The sequence below is a fragment of the Nicotiana tabacum genome, chromosome 10 (genome assembly GCF_000715075.1).
Source record: "Nicotiana tabacum cultivar K326 chromosome 10, ASM71507v2, whole genome shotgun sequence".
In the NCBI taxonomy this organism is placed as follows: domain Eukaryota; kingdom Viridiplantae; phylum Streptophyta; class Magnoliopsida; order Solanales; family Solanaceae; genus Nicotiana; species Nicotiana tabacum.
Genome location: NC_134089.1, coordinates 96,137,660 through 96,163,372, shown reverse-complemented (window position 1 = coordinate 96,163,372; position 25,713 = coordinate 96,137,660). Strand labels below are relative to the sequence as shown.

General features: G+C 40.9%; 1 protein-coding gene across 1 annotated transcript; it reads left to right on the top strand.

Annotated features, from left to right (window-relative positions):
- Positions 1 to 437: 437 nt before the first annotated feature.
- Positions 438 to 3,430, top strand: LOC107759821 (putative serine/threonine-protein kinase PBL23). Its single transcript, XM_016577835.2, has 5 exons — positions 438 to 933; positions 1,778 to 1,959; positions 2,074 to 2,263; positions 2,353 to 2,744; positions 2,890 to 3,430. Exons 1-5 carry the CDS (start codon positions 771 to 773, stop codon positions 3,202 to 3,204), a joined length of 1,242 nt encoding a protein of 413 aa, XP_016433321.1. The 5' UTR covers positions 438 to 770; the 3' UTR covers positions 3,205 to 3,430.
- The last annotated feature ends 22,283 nt before the right edge of the window (positions 3,431 to 25,713 follow it).

Sequence of the window (25,713 nt, the reverse complement as noted above, 5' to 3'; positions counted from 1 at the left end):
TTTTTTTGTAAGCTAGGGAACCTGCAGCTGCTACTCTTTGGGTGCGCTCTGGATAAACCTAGCTAAAGTGCAATAGCTCGCAAATCACAAATAAATTACACTAAGTAAATAACGTGCGACGTGCTTGATCGAAAAAGAATGCAAGGGTTTCGAACTTGCGGCCTCCAATTTGGGGGATCTTATGCTCAATCAACTTGGTCACCCTTGCGGATTAATAATACATAAATTCTCTAATAACTTTATGCAATATTATTTGTAAGAAGTGCAAATTATAACCAGCTTATTCTTTGACCTATTATTGGCCGTTCGACCTTGGTCACCCCTAAAATGTATTTTATTTTGTGCCCGAAATTGTTGGGTTTAAAAAGAGAGGAAGCAAAACAAATGTTTTGGTATAAAGAAAGAACAGAGAAATAAATGAAAAAATATGTAAAGTTATACGATGGCGAAAAAGGGTTACATTCTTGTATTGCACCGAGAAAAAAAGACTTAAGAGACAATAGTCTTTCTCTTAGGTCTCTTTCTCCGGTGACCGTCACCGCACGGTTCACCTTAGACGGGATAATTAGGAACTATTTTTGGCATCCAAATGTTCCTATTTTCCTGTTGAATTGATATATAGATTTTATGAGTTTGTTGGTATCGGAATCGTCTCTGAAAATATCATCAATAAATTATCAAACAACTGTTATAAGGTCATATTATTTATATATATTTTGAGACAAAATTACATAATTTTATTGATGATTTTGAGGAATTGTGCCTAAGATATGATATTAGGTAGATTAGCAAAAAGAGGATGGATGAATTGTTTTTCATGTTGTATGCCGGTGGAGGACAGCATTCATAATTCCTCTTTGGAAAATAGCATTATTCAACAATACAAAGATACCAAATCTCCAGCACAATTTGCCAACATTTCTCTTAAAACTGGTAATTCTTCTGCCTTTTTGTCTCCTCTATCTTAATATCAAGCACTTGCAATTTTCCATGATAGCATTTTCTGGTCAAGAGAGAAGCCTTGACGTAACTGGTAAATTTGCTGCCCGGCAAGGAAATTATGGGTTCGAGCGGGACCCTTATGGTCCGGCCCACCTCTAGACCCGCACATTGCGGAAGCTTTGTACATCGGGGTGCCCGTTAGAAAGGACTTCCTCTGTTTTCTGTATTCCTAAAAAAATTGACATGAAAATGAACCACAGTAAGTTAAAATGGGATTTGACATGAATAACCAGCTAACCCACATGTCAAAAAAATATTTTTGTTCCTTTCAGTTGACACATTAGTGACATCATTATTATATTATGGGAAAATGTTCAAATTTACCTTTTACTATACCAAATATCTTAATTTTACTCTCTGTTATAAGTTATCCGTGCAACTTATTTGACTTTAACGTAGCTCTAATATGGATTGGATAGATTCAACAACGGGAAGAAGGTTCAAATTTGTTCATCTATTTTTGACTATGGTTTAAAATTAGCTTATGCTATACTCAGGGAAGCAAATACGACAATTTGCTAATGACAAGAGTATCAATGTCGCAAAGTATAATGAAGGTTAAATGTAGATATTCTTTATAGGAAAGGAGTATCTTTAACCTTTTTCCCTTATATCATCGATTTGATGGCCCCCTTCTACTTTTGTTTCCCTGCAATTTGATGTTCATTGTTTTTTTGGCTGAAACTTTGGGAATGACTAATGAAAACTAAGTATTAATGTTAGTTCAATCAAATCATGAGTGATTGTCTGTTTTGTGATTGTGCTAAATATTCAGATAGCAGCAGAAGGAGATACATAGCTTCAGAAATAGAAAAATTTGGAAAGGGGAACATTGCAGCTCAGGCCTTCACATTCCGCGAGTTGTGTCTTGCAACTCAAAACTTTGACTGTGAGTGTTTGCTTGGTTCTGGTGGTTTTGGTAAAGTGTACAAGGGCCATATTAAAAGCAAGAATATGGTACTCTCCCCACATTTCTTTAATTTGTTCAAAAATTGATTCAGATTTCTTCAACTCTAAAAGAAAAATAAGAAAACCGATTAACTATTGTTGTGTTGTTTTCGTGTTGCTTAGGATGTTGCTGTGAAACAACTTGACAGGAATGGTTTCCAAGGAACTAAAGAGTTCCTTGTGGAGGTTCTGCTGTTGAGTCTTCTCCGTCATTCCAACCTCGTCAATTTAATAGGATATTGTTCAGATGGTGATCAGCGAATATTAGTCTACGAATTCATGCCAAATGGTTCGTTAGAGGGTCACCTTCTTGGTATGCAACCTTCATTAATTGCAACACTTTGTTAATGTGATTGACAATATGATGTCGAGTTTGACAGTTGCCTTTATATTGTTTGGCAGAACTTGGTCCAGATAATAAGCCTCTTGATTGGGATATGAGGATGAAAATTGCAGTAGGAGCAGCAAAAGGACTTGCATACTTGCATGAAACAGCTAATCCTCCGGTGATTTATCGAGACTTTAAATCCTCCAACATACTTTTAGATGACAACTTTAATCCAAAACTTTCTGATTTTGGACTTGCCAAGCTAGGTCCAACTGGTGGCAGGACTCATGTCTCCACTAGGGTCATGGGAACCTATGGTTACTGTGCACCTGACTATGCTTGCACAGGTAAATTGACCGTTAAGTCTGATGTTTATAGCTTTGGCGTAGTCTTCTTAGAAATAATCACAGGAAGACGAGTCATTGACAGCTCCAGACCAAGCGAAGAACAGAACCTCGTCAAGTGGGTACGTTTTAAGCAATGTCGCTAAATAAACAGCAATCTGGTTCATTTTATTGTACCTAGTCAAACACAGTCATATAAATTGAAATGAGGGAATACTATAATTTAGCAATTAGGAGCCTGTCTTTATTTGACAAATTGATGGACAGGCACGACCGTTGATCAATGACAAGAAGAAGTTTCACTTAATGGCAGATCCATTGCTGGGAAAGAACTACCCGACGAAGGCACTGTATCAAGCTCTAACAGTTGCATCAATGTGCCTGCAAGAGGACGCGAGTACGCGACCTTTAATCAGCGATGTAGTGACTGCTTTAGAGTATATATCTAGTATCAAGAAACATGAGAAGGAGGAGGCTGTAGCAGAAGACACTTTCAAATCCCCACCTGCATTGCAAACTATTACAAGTCATGTTGAACGTATTCAAAGTAATAAAGCTCATTGTATTAGAGAAAGATTCTAAAACCGTTTTCCTGTCACCAAACACTTCTAGTCTAAGTGTTTCTTTGATTTTATGTAGTGTTGTCGATATGAATGTCCATAGATTTTCTCATATACAGGTCATCAAATTACACTAATTACACTGATACTGTAAAAATTCTTTATATTGTCAGTGTATAATTTAAATCCTTCCTATAGATGCAATGTAGCATTCCCCTTGGGAAACAAAATAGGAAGCCTCCTTTCAATACAATTCAATCAGGTCATCTCCCACTTATTCATATTGATGAACATCACAGTACGTCATGATTTTCATTGTCTCTAACTAAATATGAATTGCCTAAACATTAGAATTTGATATCTCTTGTATATTGTTATACATCTTATTCTTCTTTATTCCATCTATTTTTTTAACTTGGAGGCAAAGACGACAACTTTTGCTCGTTTGTATGAGGAACTAGGGAACAAAGGCGGGGAGAAGAAGTTACTCTGACTCGCTAAGGTGAGAGAGAGGACGACTCGGGATTTGGACCAAGTGAGGTGCATAAAAGATGAGGACGGCAAAGTTTTGTTGGGGGATGACCAGGTTAAGAGGAAATGGCAGACCTACTTTCATAAACTTCTAAATAAGAAAGGGGATCAGGATATTGTACTAGGTGAATTGAGGAATGCCGACAGCCCCCATGAACTAAGTGATTGTCAGGACTTTGAGGTCGATGAGGTCATGGAGGCAATGCGTAAGATGAGAAGGGGCAGAGCTACCGGTCCAGATGAAATTCCGGTTGAGCTTTGGAGGTGTGTGGGGAGAGCAGGCTTGGAATGGCTTACTAAGTTGCTTAATGTTATATCCAAGACTAATAGGATGCCCGAAGAGTGGAGGTGGAGTACAATGGTCCCGTTGTATAAGAACAAAGGCAATATCCAGATCTGTAACAACTATAGGGGTATTAAATTACTAAGTCATACCATGAAAGTCTGGGAGAGAGTGGTAGAAATGAGAGTGTGAAGGACGGTGTCTATTTCAGACAACCAGTTCGGGTTCATGCCGGGGCGATCTACCACAGAAGCTATCCACCTTATTAGGAGGATGGTGGAACAATACAGGGATAAGAAGAAGGATCTCCACATGGTGTTTATCGACCTAGAGAAAGTGTACGACAGAGTTCCTAGGGAGGTCTTATGGAGATGCTTAGAGGCTAAAGGGGTCCCGGTTGCCTACATTAGGGCGATTAAGGACATGTATGATGGAGCTAAGACTCGGGTTAGGACAGCAGGAGGCGATTCCGATTATTTTCCGGTTATTACGGGGTTGCACCAAGGGTCTGCGTTCAGCCCTTTCCTATTTGCCCTGGTGATGGATGCTATAACGCATCATATTCAAGGGGAGGTGCCATGGTGCATGCTATTTGCTGATGACATAGTCCTAATCGACGAGACACGACGCGGCGTCAGCGAGAGGTTAGAGGTTTGGAGACATACCCTTGAGTCCAAAGGTTTCAGGTTGAGCAGGACGAAGACGGAATACCTTGAGTGCAAATTTGGGGCAGAGCCGACGGAAGCGGGAGTGGAAGTGAGGCTTGATTCTCAAGTCATCCCTAAGAGGGGTAGTTTCAAGTACCTGGGGTCGTTTATTCAGGGGTCCGGGGAGATCGACGAGGATGTCACACACCGTATAGGGGTGGGGTGGATGAAATGGAGGTTAGCGACGGGAGTCCTGTGTGACAAGAAAGTGTCATTGTTACTGAAAGGTAAATTTTATAGGGCAGTGGTTAGGCCTGCTATGTTGTATGGGACCGAGTGTTGGCCGGTGAAGATCTCACACATCTAGAGGATGAAAGTTGCAGAGATGAGGATGTTGAGGTGGATGTGCGGGCATACAAGGAAGGATAAGATTAGAAATGAAGATATTCGAGAGAAGGTGGGCGTGGCCCCCATGGAGGACAAGATGCGGGAAGCAAGACTCAGATGGTTCGGGCACATTCAGAGGAGGAACACTGATGCACCGGTGAGAAGGTGTGAACGACTGGCGGTGGTGGGTACGAGAAGAGGTAGAGGGAGACCTAAGAAGTATTGGGGAGAGGTGATCAGGCAGGATATGGCGCGACTTAGGGTTACTGAGGACATGGCCCTAAACAGGGAATTGTGGAGATCGAGCATTAAGGTTGCAGGTTAGGGAAATTGTGATGTCTTTTCTACAGCGCACTAGAATGAGACTAGCCAGTTAGGAATTAGTCTTAGGATGTTATTGATCAACTACTGATGATGAGCTTTATCTGTTGTGTATTAATACCTTACATCTTTCTCGTATTTCCTATATCTCTTATATTGCTGTTACTTTGTTATTTTATGGTATTTATGTTATGTTATGGATTTTATGGTATTTTATGTTGTTTTATTATGAGTCTATTGATAGTACTAATATAGTGTTTCTTGTTGCCCCTTTGAGCCGAGGGTCTCCTGGAAACAACCTCTCTGCCCCTCGGGGTAGAGGTAAGGTCTGCGTACATATTACCATCCCCAGACCCCATTTGTGGGATTATACTGGGTTGTTGTTGTTGTTGTTGTTGTTGTATGTCTATTGTGCATTAGTAATCAAATAAATTAAAGGGATTCAACATTTATTATAAATACATAAAAATTAATTTTGATCTTGTATATATTGTAATTTTTAGGTGAAGGGATAGCTTCGCCCGTGTTAGTAGTCACCAAGAATAAAAGAACTACATAGGGAAGGTAATTTAGTGGGAGGACAGCGAGATAAACACTTCAGAAATTCCTCTCTACAAATTTCAACATAATCATATCTCTAGTTTTTTTAACATTTCTAACTTTTCCTTTTTCCTCATCTGAAAAATATTGGACATAAAAAGATATTGAAGGTGGAATTAATAGAAAAGTAATACATTCTAGGTAAAAGAAAAAGAAAAGTGAAATAGGCTGTAGTCATTAGTCATTATCAATTGGTGACCGTCGACTATAGATCGAAAATACTCTGAAAAATCATTTGATCTAATAGTAATAAACATAAAGAGGTAATTGTGGTTTTGAATTAGATTCTTGATAAATTTTAATTTTGAAAAATCGTGCATAATTTTTGTAAAAACTTGTACCTGGAATCTTGGATTAATATTTACTCCTTACTCCTTACTAGTATACCGCACGATGCGCGAAGAATATTTATTATTTTCACACTAAATTCTACTTGCAACAAATAATAGTCTAAAGAAGTGCGCCAAAAATGGAAATGAATTTATGACCTTTCTATTTGCTAATATCATCATTTTGATATACGTTATCATTCATAATGACAACTTTTTCATGCAATCAAAACATTTCACATGTTTTTGTGGTTTTGATATATTATTTTATTATTTTCTTTGTGTGGCTATTCATCATTAGTTTATATTATAACTATTAGTTCAAATAATTAAAACACCAAAGAAAAAGAAAATAAATGCAAACAAAATATAACACTAAATATCTTTAATTTGCATAGTGCTATTGAGATTGTGAATAATGCCAAAAAAAGAACTCTTGTACATTCATAATATATTTGGTCATTCCTTGAACGGGTGATTTGGTAAAACTCCTTTATATATTCGGTTCTCCATCGTAATTGTTAATGCTTCAGATATTCATTTCGCATTTCTGAGATATTTATATACATTGTATTTGTGAAAACCTCAGATTCCTCAATTACAGTTGTAACAAAAAGTAAATGTAATATTAATTGTAAATAATAGTAATAAAGTAATAATAATAATAATGAGTTAAATCAATTATGAATATATACCTTGATAACCTATTAAAACTTCTTTATGTTTTTCAAATTCTCCATACTTGTTCATTTTTGATAAATTCATTTTTTATTTGTGAAATATTTCTATACATAATATCTATGGAATTTTCAAATTTGTAGATATAAGGTTAAAATTTGAGGAAAATAAGTGACGACTTTAAATTAAAATTAATATAAGTAGATAAGATGAAAGGAGTTCTTTTAAATTTATTAATGTAACTTATGAGTAAGTAGCATATGCTAGATTAAGAAAAAATCCTGAGCATGCATATATATATATATATATATATATATATATATATATTGTGTGTGTGTGTGTGTGTGTTAAGTATACCTTCTTGTTTCATGATCTCAAACATTAGACTGATCACAATTCAAGAGGAAAATATTTTTTCCTGAAGAACTGAAAAGTGAAATCAACTTTATTTCTCTTTGTAGGGAAATTTGTAGGAGACCAACAACTATTCTAATAGATTGAACACACGATACACCAAAACGAAAAACAAAAGAACGAAGTTGTCTCATATCATCCCTTAGCAATGGCAGAGCACGTAAGGTCATCACAAATTACCTGGCTTGACAAACAAATATTACATGTGCTATTTGCTAGCACAAAACTATAAAAATATAGAATTTGTTATTCTAACCAAAAAAGCTTTTCGAATATTGAATTAGTTTGAAAAGATTATAATTTTAATTACATAAATAATTCAGAGTAGAGAAGAAAAAAAGAAGAAAAATTGAGAGACTAACCTGAAGGTTCGTATAATATTACAGGATTAGAATCTGAATATATAGTATTCTAAGTAGCCTTATATGGAATGGATATTAATCACAAAAATTACCTTCCTACTAATTGTCACACCTCCTTTTTGCGCGCCCGGCCTCGAAGGGTTAAATGCGCGGGTGGAGTTTTTCCAATTTAAGTGACAATATTCGAAATGGGATTATTTATTTAATTCAGAGTCGCCACTTGGGAAAGGTTTGGCTTTTGGTGTCCCAAGTCACCGGTTTATCTTGAATCCCAAATCGAGGAAAAATATTCGACTATCCAAATGAAGTCTGCGAACCAGAAATTCTAAGTAAGGAATTCTGTTGACCCGAGGGAAGGTGTTAGGCACCCTCGAATCCCGTGGTTCTAGCACGGTCGCTTAAATTGTTATAATGGCTAAATATCTGATTTAAATACATGTTATGACTTACGTGCTTTTATTAAGTTTAAACCGCTTTTATCATTATCACTTATTTTTGTAGAATTGCAACGTCGTGAAAATGCATCTCGAACCACGTCACAATCAATGCGTCCGTGATCGTCAACACATTTTGACTTTGTTGAGATTTGGATTTGGGTCACATCAATGTGCACCCGAATTTAAGAATATGATTTAATTAAGCCGCGCCTAAAGAGTCTAACGCGTTATTATTTTTTGAGAAGGCCATGAGATTCACTAAACGGCCTAGCCTGAATTCTAAATATTATGATTAGTTGTTGAGGGCCCCGCAATTTACATTTTTATTTGGCGAGGCTCGTCTCATTATTTTTTACAGGATATCCTAAAGCGACTACATTTCTAATGTGTTTGTTCCCAGAAATAGAAGAAAGAAAATGTATGCTAATTAAAGTATATGCTTTGGCCTAAACTGGACTCTTATCAATTTCTGATTAATTACTTACAAAGTGGAGTAAATATTATATTTCATGAAAGAATGCTTTAATTTGACAAAAATCACATATGAGCTAACGAAATATAACACTTAATCCGAACAAACATCCTTAAGTTGGATCTAAATTAACTTATTTAAACAGGACTGATAGAATTCCTTATTAAAGGATGTTACCGATGATGTTCAAAACTAGTCCTATAAACTGCCTCAAGAAATAGAAACTGGGTGATTCAAAACTGTATTATATTTGGCTAGATTTAACAGCCATTTGCCCCTATCTATTCAAAGCATGCTGAAAGGGTGGGTTTAATTTTAACAATCGTACTAAATAGTTTCACATTCCATGAGTTGTATTTACGTCCTGTATGCTACTAAACGAATCAAATACCGCAGTTTCAGATCAACATAAACTTTAATTAAGTACAAACTTACTAATGTGTTCTCTACTAGACTAACACACTAAAATTTACACAGCTTGACAGTAGTTATAAAATTTGTAAGCGAAGCAACAGATGATTATAATCCCTTCAGATCTTTCGATTCAATCTTTCACTGCGACATCAGTTACATCAGACAAATTCGAAATGTGTACCTGAGGAGATGCTCACAATGAAATAAGCAGGGGAGTCAGTTGAGCAGCAATGTAAACGAAACACCAGCAGTAACAGATGAACAACAGCAGGACAAATTCCAATGCAAGATGCAATTATAGACGAAGAAAGAGGCAGCAAAATGACAGCAACAAAGCCAGGGGAGTAGAATCAGAATTCAGACAAACCAATTCCAAGAGAATCACCCAATGCAAACCAAACCATAAACTCAGCTGACACTTGAAAGAAAAACAGAACTGACTGAACAGGTTGAACAAGCTGGGAATCGAACAAACAGCAGGAAGAAGAAAACAGTTTCTGCTTTCTGTATATCCCTCTCCCTATCTCCTTTCTTTCCAAAATCCAAATGTCAATCTTCAGTTTTGAAACTATACTTGAGTTATCAAAAGAAATCTTTTCCAGTTTTCTGTTTTTCAGAACTCAAAACTCTCAATATTCAATCTCAGTGTTTTATGTGTATCTCTCTTTCTGTATGTGTGTATCTCTTTCCCAGAACTTCAGCTCTCAAATGTTCAATCCCAATCCCCTCTCTCTATGTGTTAACAATTTCCCTCTGTGTTTGTATCTCTATCTCCCTCTTCTTAATTCCCTCCCAGTTCTCTCTTCTGTCTGTGTATGTCTCCCTCTTCCCCCCTTTTATAAACCTAAAACTTAGCCCTTTAACAGCCTGTTCATCAATCTCAAAACACCCTCCCATGTGCTCCCTCCTTTTCAGTTTCCACTCAAACTTTTAAGTATTAGAACCCCATCACATTCCCTGGCAGACTTACTCTTTTGAAAGAGGTTTAATACTTCTTAAACTAAAGCAGGGTATTGGGCAGCATGGTATAATCTGACAGCATATGCTGTCAAACTATTTTAAATGTAACAAAGGCCTTTATGCCCATGTTGTGCACAAGTGCACATGCCCTCCAATTCTGACTGCAACTAAACAAAACCAATCCTTTTTTATATTTCTGATTCAGATTAACAACTATAAGTAGCTAAATTCAATTCCTAACTGATTCATACAATGCTTAACAGAAGCAGATCAATTTGTTATTGTTCAACATCTGAAACTAATTGACGACACATGTCGACTCGACTATATTAGTTATAACACATACAATCGTAGCCAAAAATCAGACATTTAATAGTATCGACACATGATTTGAATTGTACTGACCAAACAGAATTGTACTTGAGGAGTCAGTTAATCGGTTCAAATTTGAGATTCAGTTAATTGCACAACAAATACATACATACACATTATCAGAACAAAACAGAAGAAGGACTCAAAACACCGAGGTTCCGGCAAAGTGGATAGGACACAGTTGATAAAATTCGAAATGAATTACACAAAATATGAACAGATCTTGAAAACGAACATGGACTAACAGAAATAAGAAAAGAAAAGCAAAACTCACCTTAAAACTCGAAAAATCAAAAGCCTTAATTTGGATTCGGACAGACCTTTCTTAAGGCTGAACGGACTTTAATCGAAGTGTTTCTCAAATGAGAAACACTTCGATTAAGGTCCATTAGACCTTAATCTCTTCGGCTTGAACAGATACGGAACATGCACGGAGAAAACTAGGGTTCAAAAAATTAGATCTGGGATTCGTGTTTCCCTGGTTAGATTCGGACCAAACCAAGCATGGTTTGGTCACGAGGGGGTCTGGGGACTGTCTGGTGTGAAGTTGAGGTCGATTGGTGTAAATCGGGTTCCAACTCAAATCTTCAAATGAAGATTCGAGAAGGTGGGAAGGGATTCGAACTAAACGGCCAACAGATCAATGTTCAGGGCGGTGAGGGGGTTCTATGGTGTTAAGGTGAAGGCCACCGGCGTTCATGCCGCCAGCTTTCATGGTGAAGGTGTACAGAGGCGGCTCTAGGGTTTGGGGTTCTTGTGAAGACGATAAAGGCTGGGGTTCGGATAGGGGGGGCAGGGTAAGGTTATGAGTTTATATAGTTAGTGGGTAGGTGGATCCTGGCCATTGGATGAGATGTGATGAAGGGCCAGGATCCTTCGACTAATAGGGAACGGCGTCGTTTCAAGGCTAAAGGGTTGGGGTCGGTCCGGGTGAGATGGGCCGGGTCTGTTAGTGGGTTCGGGGTGAGAGATCTTGGCCGTTGATCAATCTGAGATCAACGGCCCGGATCAGACCAGATCAGAACGGTGTCGTTTGGAACCCCCCTTGAGGCCAGCTGGTCTGGACCGGGTTTACATGGGGTTTTGGGTTGGGTTGTTTTGGGCTTTGAATTAACAATAAAAGTAAACCCAGCCGATTTTTAAACCCAATTCTGCATCTCCTTTTTTTATTATTATTTTTTTTATTTTTAAAACAAAACCTAAGTAAATAAAAATAAAATTTCATAAACACTTAATACAATTATTTGCACACGCATAAAAATATTTTAAAACAGGTAAAATCAAACAAAACAAAATCACGGACAAAGATGCCTATTTATGATTTTCTATTTAGCAACCGGGTTACGGTTCAAATTATGCATGACACATACATTTTTTGTATTTTGTTTTAATAAAAATAAAAATGGGCAAAAATCATAAATAATTAACAAAGTTCCATGTAAAAATCCAAAAATTGTACAGCAGGACCAATTGTTATTTTTTTATTTCTTTTGGAGCGATTGTCGCGCGAAACAAAAATCACGTGCTCACAGCTGCCCCTCTTTGTTCGGAAACACGAAGAGTTTTCGTGCAAAGATAAAGTGAGCGTGTATGAGCGATTTTTACCTATGGACTACTCCGTGTGAAGCATGTTTTTGAAAGATCTAACCGAATCTTGCTTCAAAGATTTCCTACATATCCTAGGCTAAACAGGAATCAAGTCAATGTAGTTCGGGAAGCTTTGGTAGCTGGGACTACCATGGGATTGCAATGCTTGCTGTTACTGCCGTTGCTGTTGTCATTGCTGCGTCACTGACCGCCTTATTACAACCAAAGGAAAATTGGACTGAACTGACTACTTATATGCATGTCAACTGCGAGTTACAAGATTCCTATCTATGATTCTTTTGCGACTTGATCTTGGGTCTTAGCTGATTGTGCTTGGAGACTTTGATCCGAATCTTGATGCTTGCGAGTTGCGGCGGCTTGTTCAATCTTTGGGATACTGAGTGAAACGCGACTGGCAGAGTTCAGGACCTTAATCAAATGTTGGAGTCGATCCGCCTTCCATTTACTCTGATATCTCGGGACATCTTCTTTTTGTCTTTTTCTTCTTTGATTCTGAGTTGAGACTCATCTCGTGGGTCATTTCGATCCGTGTGGCTCGAGGTTAGACCTGCGGGAGAAAACAAAACAAACGAACGAAATTTTCTGCCCCGGTTTCACTAGGAGAATTTCGTGAATTATTCGCCAGGAAGTTCATAAAATTGATGAAGGAAGATAAAAAATGCTCAGTTCAGGGTTGGAGCCCTAATACCGACTAGCTGGGGATAAGTTCAGTTTAGGGTTTAAAACCCTAATGCTGCCTAAAGGAAAAATTCAGTTTTAGGGTTTAAAACCCTAATGCTGATTGCATGGAAAAACTCAGTTTAGGGTTTAAAACCCTAATGCTGGCTGAAATGAAAAAGTTCAGTTTAGGGTTTAAAACCCTAATGCTGATTAAAAGGAAAAATTCAGTTTAGGGTTTAAAACCCTAATGCTAATTACATGGAAAAGCTCAGTTTAGGGTTTAAAACCCTAATGCTGGCTAAAGGAAAAAAGTTCAGTTTAGGGTTTAAAACCCTAATGCTGATTGCATGGAAAAGCTCAGTTTAGGGTTTAAAACCCTAATGCTGGCTGAAGGGAAAAGAGTTCAGTTTAGGGTTTAAAACCCTAATGCTGACTAAAAGGAAAAATTCAGTTTAGGGTTTAAAACCCTAATGCTGATTGCATGGAAAAGCTCAGTTTAGGGTTTAAAACCCTAATGCTGGCTGAATGGAAAAAGTTCAGTTTAGGGTTTAAAACCCTAATGCTGACTAAAGGAAAAAGTTCAGTTTAGGGTTTAAGACCCTAATGCTGACTACATGGAAAAAGTTCAGTTTAGGGTTTAAAACCCTAATGCTGGCTACATGGAAAAAGTTCAGTTTAGGGTTTAAAACCCTAATGCTGACTAAAGGAAAGAGTTTGGTTTAGGGTTTAAAACCCTAATACTGGCTGAAGGAAAAAAGTTCAGTTTAGGGTTTAAAACCCTAATGCTGATTGCATGGAAAAGCTCAGTTTAGGGTTTAAAACCCTAATGTTAGCTGAAGGGAAAAGAGTTCAGTTTAGGGTTTAAAACCCTAATGCTGACTAAAAGGAAAAATTCAGTTTAGGGTTTAAAACCCTAATGTTGATTGCATGAAAAAGCTCAGTTTAGGGTTTAAAACCCTAATGCTGGCTGAATGGAAAAAGTTCAGTTTAGGGTTTAAAACTCTAATGCTGACTAAAGGAAAAAAGTTCAGTTTAGGGTTTAAAACCCTAATGCTGATTGCATGGAAAAGCTCAGTTTAGGATTTAAAACCCTAATGCTGGCTAAAGGAAAAAAGTTCAGTTTAGGGTTTAAAACCCTAATGCTGATTGCATGGAAAAGCTCAGTTTAGGGTTTAAAACCCTAATGCTGGCTGAAGGGAAAAGAGTTCAGTTTAGGGTTTAAAACCCTAATGCTGACTAAAAGGAAAAATTCAGTTTAGGGTTTAAAACCCTAATGCTGATTGCATGGAAAAGCTCAGTTTAGGGTTTAAAACCCTAATGCTGGCTGAATGGAAAAGCTCAGTTTAGGGTTTTAAAAACCTAATGCTGACTAATGGAAAAATTCAGTTTAGGGTTTAAAACCCTAATGCTGATTGCATGGAAAAGCTCAGTTTAGGGTTTTAAAACCCTAATGCTGGCTGAATGGAAAAAGTTCAGTTTAGGGTTTAAAACCCTAATGCTGACTAAAGGAAAAATTCAGTTTAGGGTTTAAAATCCTAATGCTGATTGCATGGAAAAGCTCAGTTTAGGGTTTTAAAACCCTAATGCTGGCTGAATGGAAAAAGTTCAGTTTAGGGTTTAAAACCCTAATGCTGACTAAAGGAAAAATTCAGTTTAGGGTTTAAGACCCTAATGCTGATTGCATGGAAAAGCTCAGTTTAGGGTTTTAAAACCCTAATGCTGGCTGAATGGAAAAAGTTCAGTTTAAGGTTTAAAACCCTAATGCTGACTAAAGGAAAAAAGTTCAGTTTAGGGTTTAAAACCCTAATGCTGATGGCTGGGAACAAAATTCGAGGACAACAATTGACTTCTTTTTTTTTTTTTTTGAATTTTCTTGTTTTAGTAAAAGATAAAAGGGAGTTTCGTGGAAACTTACCTTTCGAGTGAATTCCTTATTGCCCAAAATGTTTCTTTCACCTGTGTCCCTTCTTCTTTGGGCGACACCTGCTTCTTGCACGGTTGTCTTGGGTTAAACCTGTTTGAACTTTTCAGACAAAGAACAATTGTTAGTTCGGAAATGACGGTCGGTTTGGTGACCTCGATCGTTCCCGGTTGCTTTGTTGCGTCTTCATTTCTGTTGCGAAGTCCCGTCATTGATTTGATTCATATGTCGGAACCTTTTAGACTGCTCAGGCTTGTATTTCCAGATTTCGTGATGATTCGCCTCACAAGGCTCTTTTTCTTTTCTCTCTTTCTCTTTTTTTTTTGTCCCGTTTTGCTTGGAGGTTCTCAACGGGGGTTTTATTGGAGGTATTCGGTGGGGATTTGTACAAAAGGAAGCTTTGAGGGGGAATATTTACAAAGTGGATTCTTTGTGCGGATTTTGTACAATGGGGCATGCTGGGTATTTGTTTCAAAGCGGGCTTTCTAGGATTTGTTGGGGTAAGTTTGTTGGGGAATTTTTACAAAGGGACTCGCTGGGGATGTGCTGGGGAAATTCCAACAGGATTTTTTTTTTCTCTTTTTTTAATTTTATATTGGGGAGACTCTGTGGGAGGATTGTACAAGGAGAGACTCTGTGGGGATTCGTCCGAAGGCGGACTTGCTGGGGGGAATTTCTCTTTTTCCTCTTTACTTCGAATGCCATCAAACGTCATGATTCATCAAGTTTGGACAGACGTACCAACGAAATGGGGTGTTTTCCTTCATGAAACGGAACTCCGTGAAAACAAACCTGCCACATGCCCTCTCTGGTGTACCCTGAACTTGGGGTTAAAATATAAAAGGGATTCGAAAAGAAACAAAGAAAGCAGAAAACAAATTTCAGGAAGGGAGTGTCCCTTTTGGGACGAGAAAGACTTATCTGAGGAAGATAACGCTGGCTTTAAATGACATGACATGCTCTTTGGACTGGACGCCTGACCTTCCATGAACTTGCGTTTCCCTGAACCAGAACGGATCTATGATTCCAAACCGGTGGAACTTTGCCGAGACCTCTTTGGGGTGGAGTCATTCTTTTCGGCCAACAGCGCCCTTTGCGGGTTTTCGCCGGCTGACCTCTCTCATTTCTCTTCCTGTCATCGCTTGATAGCACTCTTTGTGAGTTTTTACTAAACAAGCTCTCTCATTTTGGTTTCTCTACTCCCGTCGCCTCGTGGTGCCCGAAGGTTTTCACCGACGAGACTCTCTCATTTTATCTCTCTCAATTCAGAGTGTGCCGGTCTCCATTTGTGACGCTTATTGGTTCCCCACCATCTTTGGTAATTGATTTGAAGGCTTGTGCTTGGTAAAGAGAGGTAGATAATACTAACTTCTCAACTGCTCGACGTGCCCCGGTTTCCATTTCAGGGCGAATGGGATTTTATTGTTGGTGTGACTGAACCTCAGGGAGAGGCTGCCTACGTATCCTTTCGAAATCAAGTCAAACGTAGTTCAGGCCTCAATCAATTTTTTTTTTGTTTTCTTTGTTTTGTTTTTTTTTGTTTTTTTATAAGCGGCTCAAAGGTTTGTAGAGAGAATTGGGCAGTGTTTGGGGAGTAGTGGGAATAAAACCTTCATCATTTCAAATGTGTCAAGACTACTGGAGTATAATTCAGATGTAGTATCTCTTGACTGCATCCGCATTTACTGTTGTGTCGGGGTCATTTCCTTCGATATCACCTAAATACAATGCTCATCTCGGCAATATCTTCCTTATGATGTATGGGCCTTTCCAATTTGGAGCAAACTTCCCTTTTGCTTCCTCATGATGCGGCAGAATACGCCTCAGTACCAGCTGACCTACTTCGAAATTCCTGGGTCGGACTTTCTTGTTGTAAGCACGGGCCATTCTTCGTTGGTACAGCTGTCCGTGACAAACCGCGGCCATTCGCTTTTCATCAATCAACGTCAATTGCTCTAACCGAGTCTTGACCCACTCGCTGTCTTCGATTTCTGCTTCGACAATGATTCGAAGCGAAGGAATTTCTACCTCTGCCGGTATTACAGCCTCGGTCCCATAAACCAAAAGATAAGGAGTCGCTCCTACTGATGTGCGTACCGTAGTGCGATACCCCAACAATGCAAATGGTAACTGCTCATGCCACTGTCGGGAACTTTGGATCGTTTTCCTCAAAATCTTCTTGATGTTTTTGTTCGCCGCTTCCACAGCACCATTGGCTTTCGGCCGATAAGGAGTAGAATTCCTATGCGTTATCTTGAATTGCTCGCATACATCTCCCATCAAGTGACTGTTCAAGTTTGCTGCGTTATCTGTAATGATAGTCGCAGGAATACCGAAACGACAGATAAGATTTGAGTGTACAAAATCCACTACAGCTTTTTTAGTGACCGACTTGAGAGTGACAGCCTCTACCCATTTCGTGAAGTAATCGATGGCAACCAATATAAACCTGTGTCCATTTGAGGCTTTTGGTTCGATTGGTCCAATGACGTCCATGCCCCAGGAGACAAATGGCCAAGGTGCAGACATGGGATGCAGCTCCGTGGGAGGTTCATGAATCAAATCACCGTGCACCTGACACTGATGACACTTCCGAACGAAGCTAAAGCAATCATTTTCCATGGTCATCCAGTAATAACCTGCTCGAAGGATTTTCTTTGTTAAAACATACCCGTTCATGTGAGGTCCGCACACACCTGCGTGTACTTCGTGCATGATCTTTCTTGCCTCCTCGATATCGACACATCTTAGAAGATTGAGGTCCGGGGTCCTCTTATACAATAATTCACCGCTCAGAAAGAAACCACTTGCATGTCGCCTAATGGTCCTCTTTTGATCTCCAGTAGCATGCTCGGGGTATTCTTGCGTTTTCAAGAACCTCTTGATGTCATGGTACCAAGGCTGCGTATTTGATCCCGCCTCGATTATATTGCAGTAACCGTGTCGTTCCCTGATTTGGATTTCCAAAGGATCGACGTGGGCGTTGCCCGGGTAGGGTAGCATTGAAGCCAGAGTAGCGAGTGCGTCTGCCAGTTCATTGTGACACCTCGGGATATACCTGAACTCTATTGATGTAAAGCGCTTGCCGAGGTCCTCCACATGCTGTCGGTAAGGGATAAGTTTGACATCCCGAGTTTCCCATTCGCCTTGGGCTTGCCGGATAATCAGGTCAGAATCTCCCATAATCAGTAAGTCTTTGACATCCTGATCGATTGCCATATGCATGCCCATGATGCAGGCTTCATACTCAGCTGTATTATTTGTGCAAAAGAAACGAAGTCTAGCTGTGGCGGGATAATGCTGACCAGAAGGCGAGATCAAAATTGCCCCAATCCCTACACCCTTGGCGTTCACGGCTCCATCAAAGAACATCTTCCAAACATGAGCTTCCTCCGAGACCACTTCTACGGTGTTTACTTCTTCATCTGGAAAGTAGGTATCCAATGGTTGGTATTCCTCATCGACCGGATTTTCGGCCAAATGATCTGCTAGCCTCTGGGCTTTCATTGCCGTGCGAGTGACATAGACTATGTCGAATTCCGTAAGCAAGATTTGCCATTTAGCCAGTCTCCCAGTAGGCATTGGTTTCTGAAATATATACTTCAAAGGATCCAACCTGCTTATGAGGAACGTAGTGTGGTCTTGGAGATAATGTCTCAGCTTTTGAGCAACCCACGTGAGAGCGCAACATGTCCTTTCCAGCAGAGTGTATTTGGCCTCGTAGCCGGTGAATTTCTTTCTCAAGTAGTAGATTGCTTGCTCCTTCTTTCCGGTTACGTCGTGTTGCCCGAGGACGCAAGCGAAAGAGTTCTCCAAGACTGTCAGATACAAGAAAAGTGGCCTCCCCAGTTCTGGAGGGACCAAGACTGGGGGATTCGAAAGGTATTCTTTGACTTTATCAAAGGCTTCTTGACACTCAGTTGTCCATTTAATCGCCGCATCTTTCCTTAACAGCTTGAATATGGGCTCATACGTGCTTGTCAGCTGGGCAATAAACCGACTGATGTAGTTCAACCTGCCCAACAGACTCATCACGTCTTTCTTTGTTCTCGGGGGAGGCAGATCTCTGATGGATTTTATCTTAGTTGGATCTAGCTCGATACCTCTCCTGCTTACGATAAAGCCCAAAAGTTTGCCCGACGGAACTCCGAAAGCGCATTTGGCTGGGTTCAGCTTCAAGTCATACTTCCTTAATCTCTCGAAGAATTTCCTCAAGTTTTGGATGTGATTATCCTGCGTCTTGGACTTGACTATCATGTCGTCCACGTACACCTCTATTTCCTGATGCATCATGTCATGGAAAATGGCAGTCATGGCCCTCATGTAAGTAGCCCCAGCATTCTTCAAACCAAATGGCATGACCCGGTAACAGTAGGTGCCCCAAGGCGTGGTGAAGGCAGTTTTCTCGGCGTCCTCTTCATCCATCAATAACTGATGATATCCAGCGTAACAATCTACGAAAGACTGTATCTCGTGTTTGGCGCAATTATCAACGAGGATGTGGATGTTGGGCAGCGGGAAATTATCTTTAGGACTTGCTCTGTTCAGATCTCGGTAATCTACACATACCCGAGTTTTCCCGTCCTTTTTTGGTACTGGAACCACATTCGCCAACCATGTTGTATATTGGACTACCCGAATCACTCCCGTTTTCAGTTGTTTGGTGATCTCCTCTTTAATCTTGTCACTGACCTCAGTTTTGAACTTTCGTTGCTTTTGTTGAACTGGAGGACAATCAAGATGAATCGGCAATTTATGAACCACTAGATCAACACCTAGTCCCGGCATGTCATCATATGACCAAGCAAACACGTCTTTAAATTCAAAAAGAAGTTGAATTATCACCTCTCGCGTTCTCTTGTCCGTGTGAATGCTTATCTTGGTCTCCCGAATTTCTTCCGGGGTTCCTAAATTTACCGGTTCAGTGTCATTCAGATTTGGCTTAGATTTATTCTCGAAATATTCCAACTCTCGGTTTATCTCCCTAAAAGCTTCTTCCGCATCATATTCTGGTTCTAGGTTCATTAATTCGCAGTTAAATAGCTCATTGTGATCTGGGCGTGAAGTCCGCAAGCATGTCATATTTAAAGCCGCATTATTATGACTAAAAAGAAAGATAAAAGGAAAAATGACAAAAATCAGAACAAAAGAAAGAATGGGAAAGCAATGATGATTTTTTTTATTTTTCTTTGGAAAGTTGGAAGACAACAATGTTTACAACTTAGGAATTCAAAACAACAATTGAAAAGAAGAAAACGTTCAAGTTATGTCCTGGAGATAACTTGTGACACAGGAAAGGTGGCAGGACAGGTCTACCCGGACTTCCGTCTAGTCGGGAATGGCTTAGCCTCCCAGTTTTGAAGTTTGGCGTTCGGCCCCATGTACATCATCTCAGCAATGCTTGTGCCTTCACCTGGTTGAACCATGTGGACCTCGTAGAGCATCTTTCTCATCGCCCCACATATCTCCTCGATTTCCTCAGCTGTGAAGACCTCATCATCTTCTTCTTCAGCGTACCTTGGCCTGATGAAAGTTGCATATAAATCCGGCAGTGGTCGAGGTAACTTCCAACCCTCATTTTTCCTTTTCTTTGCCCACTCTTCGTCTGCTGGAGTTGGTTTGAAACCTAGTCCAAAAGGTTTCTTGGTGACCGGCAAGGTAATGGGTTCTGTTATTCCCTGAAGGGTTCGTCCAAGCCCCCTCCCTGGCCTAAATCCGTGCCGGATCATCTCTTTGGCCACCATAACCGAGGCGTTAGACAAGAAAGGCTAGGGGCAGGGTATTCCCTCTTCGTGCTGCTCTGCCAGTACAATCTCAAAAGCTTGATAGACCGTATGTTCGCTCCCTTCTCTCGGTTCCAGATATGGGGTGGATAGGTCCCGATAAATAGCATGCTCATCTTCCCCATGGACCACGATCTCTCTGTCTTCGTACTCGAACTTCACCATCTGGTAAAGAGTGGAAGGCACGGCTCCTGCCGCATGGATCCAAGGTCTGCCAAGGAGAAAATTGTAGAATGTATCCATGTCGAGCACCTGGAAGGTTACTTGAAATTCGACTGGTCCTATGACCAACAACAGGTCTATTTCTCCCATGGTATCTCTCTTGATGCCATCGAAAGCCCTTACGCAGACATTGTTGGGTCGGATTCTTCCGGTCCCAATTTCCATTCTTTGTAGTGTGGAGAACGGGCAAATGTCAACACCTGAGCCCCCATCCAACATTACCCGCTTGACATAATAGTCTTCGCATTTAACTATTAGATGCAAAGCCTTGTTGTGTGCCACTCCTTCCGGGGGTAGATCGTTCTTGCTGAAAGATATTTGGTTGACGGCGAAGAATCTTTCTGTCATCCGCTCTAATTGTTCTACCGAGGTTTCAACTGGCACATATGCTTCATTCAGAGTCTTCAGTAAGATCTTTTGATGCTCGGTCGACCTCATTAACAATGACAGCATGGACACTTGCTCGGGGTACTTGCGCAGTTGATCTATCACTTCGTAATCCGGCATTTTCATTTGTTGGAAGAACACTTCCGCTTCTTCAACACTTACGGGCTTCTTTGGCGGGAAGCGCCTTTGTGTGGCGTTGTTCAGTTCTTGGGTATTTGAATACCTTCCAATGAAAGTATTTTCTGGAAGTTCTCCCATGACCTCTTTACCTTTGTACATTACCAAAGTCTTTTGATAATTCCACGGCACTGTGGATGGGTTGGTCATTGGCTTTTGTGGCACGCGTCCGATAACCACTGGCTCATTCAGCCGAGGTGGTTGAATCGTCCCCCGGACCACATAGGCCCCTTTCGTCACGTACATAGGTTTTGTCTTTTTGATTGCGAAGTTCTACGTCTTCTCAGTTCGACCTCGTGGTATGTAAAGAACTCCATCCTCTACCGGTACCACTTTCTTCTCCACCTTCTTTTCAAGCTCTTTCTTTATAGCCTTGGCCTCCTCCCCCTTTCCTGGTTTCTGGTCTGTTTCGGGCCTCTTCCCCGTGTCAACAATGGCAATTATGGCTTTCAAAGCAGGGTCGAATTCTTTGTCTTCGCAAATCATTCCGATCAGCGACCCATTATTGTGACCAGGCAATGGATTGTTAGTCACATTTGGGATCTCTTTATCCCTTAGCACTATTTTCCCTTGCTCTATCAAATTCTCGACCACTCTTTTCAACGACCAGCAGTCATTTGTATCATGTCCCTCGGCCCCTGAATGATAGGCGCATCTGACTCCAGCTTTGTAAGAAGGTGACGTCGGGTTTTGCCTTGTTTGAGGGATTGGTTGCAAGAAACCCAATTGGACTAGCTTCGGGAACAAAGTAGAGTATTGTTCACCGATGGGCGTGAAAGTACGCCGTCGAGGTGGCTCTTGAGGGCGGAAGTTATTCTGCGGGGGTTGTGGGTTATAGTGGTTGCGGTAAGGAGGCTGATTTCTGGGAGATGGAGCTGGGCCTCGGTTGGCTTGTTGTGGTGGATGGGCATAAGGTTGGGCATTCATGACCATATAAGGTTGATGAGCATATGCCAAATTGGAGTGGGGGTAGTAGTGTTGTGGGGTTCTTTCCGGAAAACGGGGCCTGGGATGACGATACTCCCTTGCTTCCGAGGCTGCCATAGTCGTCTCTTCTTTCTTTTTCCCTCTTGTCATTCCTCCGAACCCGCTTTGGACGGCCTGGGAGGTTGCCCTTATGGCTGCTTGACTGAGAATCCTACCTGTTTTCAGACCATTTTCTACCATCTCTTCAATCTTAATCGCTTCCGCGAATGGCTTACCCATGGCTGACATCATGTTTTGGAAATAGTCAGACTCTTGAGCCTGGAGAAAGGTAGTCACCATTTCCACTTCATCCATGGGAGACTTTACTCTTGACGCCTGTTCGCGCCACTTAATAGCATATTCTCTGAAGCTTTCTGAAGGTTTCTTCTTCAAATTCGACAGAGAATTTCGGTCTGGCGCAATGTCGATGTTATACTGGAATTGTTTCACAAAATCTCTGGCGAGATCATCCCATATATGCCATCGGGGCATTTCCTGGTCCATATACCATTCCGAGGCTATCCCTACTAGACTTTCCCCAAAATATGCCATTAGCAGTTCTTCTTTTCCACCAGCTCCCCGCAATTGGTTGCAGTATTTCTTAAGATGTGCAATGGGGTCACTGTGCCCATCGTATTTCTCGAACTTTGGGGTCTTGAAACCCGTTGGCAGGTGCACGTGAGGGAACATGCACAGGTCGGCGTAAGAGACGCTCTTCTGTCCGCTCAATCCTTGCATATTCTTCAAACTTTGTTCAAGGCTTCTCATTCTCTTGGCAATCTCATTTTGTTCTGCAATTCTGGGGTTCTGATCCTGCCCGGGTGCAAGCTCGCACTGAGGCGGTAGAGGATTAGTGCTGGTAGCGAACCTAGTTGGTTCCATTGAGAACGATGGTGCTTGGAATGTAAAAGAGGATGAGTCAAAGCTTGGCTTGTACGTGGTAGGCTGTGCCGTAATCGGGCAAGGCGATGCAGTAAAGATGTTCATGCTTGCATCAGTGGATGACATTCGGGGATGAGGCTCAGAAGGCGATCCAGCAGAGAAGGCTGAGGTGGCTGGGTACCCGAATGGGGTAGCAGGATAATTTATGGGGACATTAGAAATCCCACTCGACCTGGAGAATAATTCAGGGAATCCGGGGACGACACTTGGCGGTTCTTTCCCATTATTCCAGTCGTCCAACATTTCCAACATGCGGAGCCGTAGGATTCTATTTTCCTCCGCAGTTGCGGATTCAGGTGTGAGGACGGCTGAGATTGAGCTCTCCTCAGAAACAGGGATTGTTTGCAATGGAATTTCTGAAGACATTTCCACACTTCCTTTTGACCTGGTGAAGTAAGTGTGAGTACTGCTTCTGGTCCTAACAACAGGTAGTTGAACACTTCTCCTTGACCTCATGAAGTATGAGTGCGAGGCCAGACTTTCACCAAACCAACCGTCTTTTCAAAACCCTGGGAATACTCAACGACAAACGCACTGTTAATTTGCAGCAAATAACATATAGTCAATCTCACGTTGGGCATGATGCACCTATACAGTTAAGTGGATTACTACATGTTTGCTACGAGAGCATGCGTCATTCCGGCATTTTCTTCTTATTAGTTTTTCCCCTTTTTTTTTATTATTATTTATTCCTACATGTTTGCTACGAGAGCATGCGTCATTCCGGCATTTTTCCTCTTATTATTTTTTCCTTTTTTTTTTATTTTTTTATTTTGCAGTAAAAGAAATGCGACCGGATCCGATGAGGATTGCCTACGTATCACGATGCCTACGTGAATCAGATCATTACGTAGTTCGAAAAACACAAATGAGCGTAAAAGAAACAACCTCTTTGTTGTTGAAATGTTCTATTACAAAATACATTTTGCAAAAGAAAGAGCAAACTTTGAAAATAAACCTAGACTCAAAATAGACTAAAAATCACCCTGATGGAAAAACAGGCAGAAGATGCTAAGATACGGGCTTGACTTATGAGTGCATTATGGTTTTGAAAATTGGTGTCTGCGGGGCATCGTTCGGCCTCGCCGCGGTCCTAGGCGTGAGATCCCTCTCAAGTTGCTCCAGCTCGTGCATAGTCTGCTTGACATAACCCATCACTGCCGAGAGGACGGTAACGCTGGACATGTTCTCACATTGTAGACATCGTCTGGTGATGGCATGGGCAATGGCCTTGATCCTATCTCTGGTTTGCTTCTTCTCTACGAGTAGGCGTTTTATCTGATCGCTGCATATCTTGAAGACTTGAGCATCCTGTACATGCTGATGCTTCAGTCGCCGTACTTCCAACTTCATCTGGGCTATTGAGTCGTACCAGTATCTGCCCTCAATTTGGAAATCCTTGGCCTAATTAACTGCTTTGATCTCAAGTGCAGCCATTTCTCTCTTTATTTTAGCAACAGTTTTCTCGTGGTCGCCTTCCAATTGATTCAGGTATCGGCGATGCTTATCTACTCTTGTATCCCACTGTGCCCTAAGCTCGGCTATGACGTTTTCAGATTTCTCCAAACCATCTTGCCATTCCCTAATTTCACTTTTTAACCTTTTTATCAGCTGCTCGTCTGATCGACGCCTTGGCTGTTTATCTGCATCCACCCTTATCTGTTTGATCTGGGCTCTGAGCATTTCGTTTTCCTGAATTAACCTGTTCCGCTCTCCCAGATTAGTAGCAGCTTGCACGTTGTGCTCATATTTCAAGCCTTCTACTTGTTGCTTTAACTTGCTGATTTCGGCGCAATAGCCTCTTTCCTTTGCTAACCAATCCCACTGCCTTTGCGATGATTCGATGAAATTCCGGATGTGGGGTCTCTTAGCCGGCCTTTCATGCTCAAATTCCCTTCTATACCATGCAAGGTAACCTGGCGCTGTCTCTCCTTTGGCTTGATCCCGCACGCAAGTATCTGATTTCAAATATTGACACTCACTCCAGATTTGGCGAATTTTCGCTTCTGGGAATTGTCCGCTAGGACTTATCTCAACTGCTTGAGTGCTAAGATCTTCCTCATGAGGTATTGTCTGGCATCTTCCGAACTGTCTCAAAACTCGGAAGGGTGCGTAAGGTTGAATGTTCTTAAGCCCCATCAGTAAGAAATGAGTTTTAGCTGCAGACATATATAGGATCTCATCAACAGGCAACCATCCTAACGTCCATTGTATTTGGCTGGCAGTAAGAGCTTGAAAGAACGAGGTCCATGCCAGGACTCCTTTGGGCAAACTGATCTCTTTGGTTCTCGTGTAAGATTCTTCTATGCAGGTCTTTGCCGGGGAACCATGGCTCAAAATCTCGGAATGATGGCAGAGGTGCTCGGTCATCCATATCTGTAGGAGCAAGTTACAACCTTCGAAGAAATTTCCCCCAGCTTTACAAATTGTAAGAGCTCGAAAGATGTCAGATACCACCATAGGCGCGAGAGTACTGTCACTTTGCGTGAGTAAAGTACTGACGACCCCGGATATCTTCAAATCAATGTTTCCGTCTTTCCTTGGAAATACCAGAAGGCCCAGGAACATTATCATGAACGCTACCCGTCTGTGTTTGTCCCACTTCTGACGAACTCCTTTGCTGCACAGTTTGTTGATTGGATTATTAAATCCCCCCTC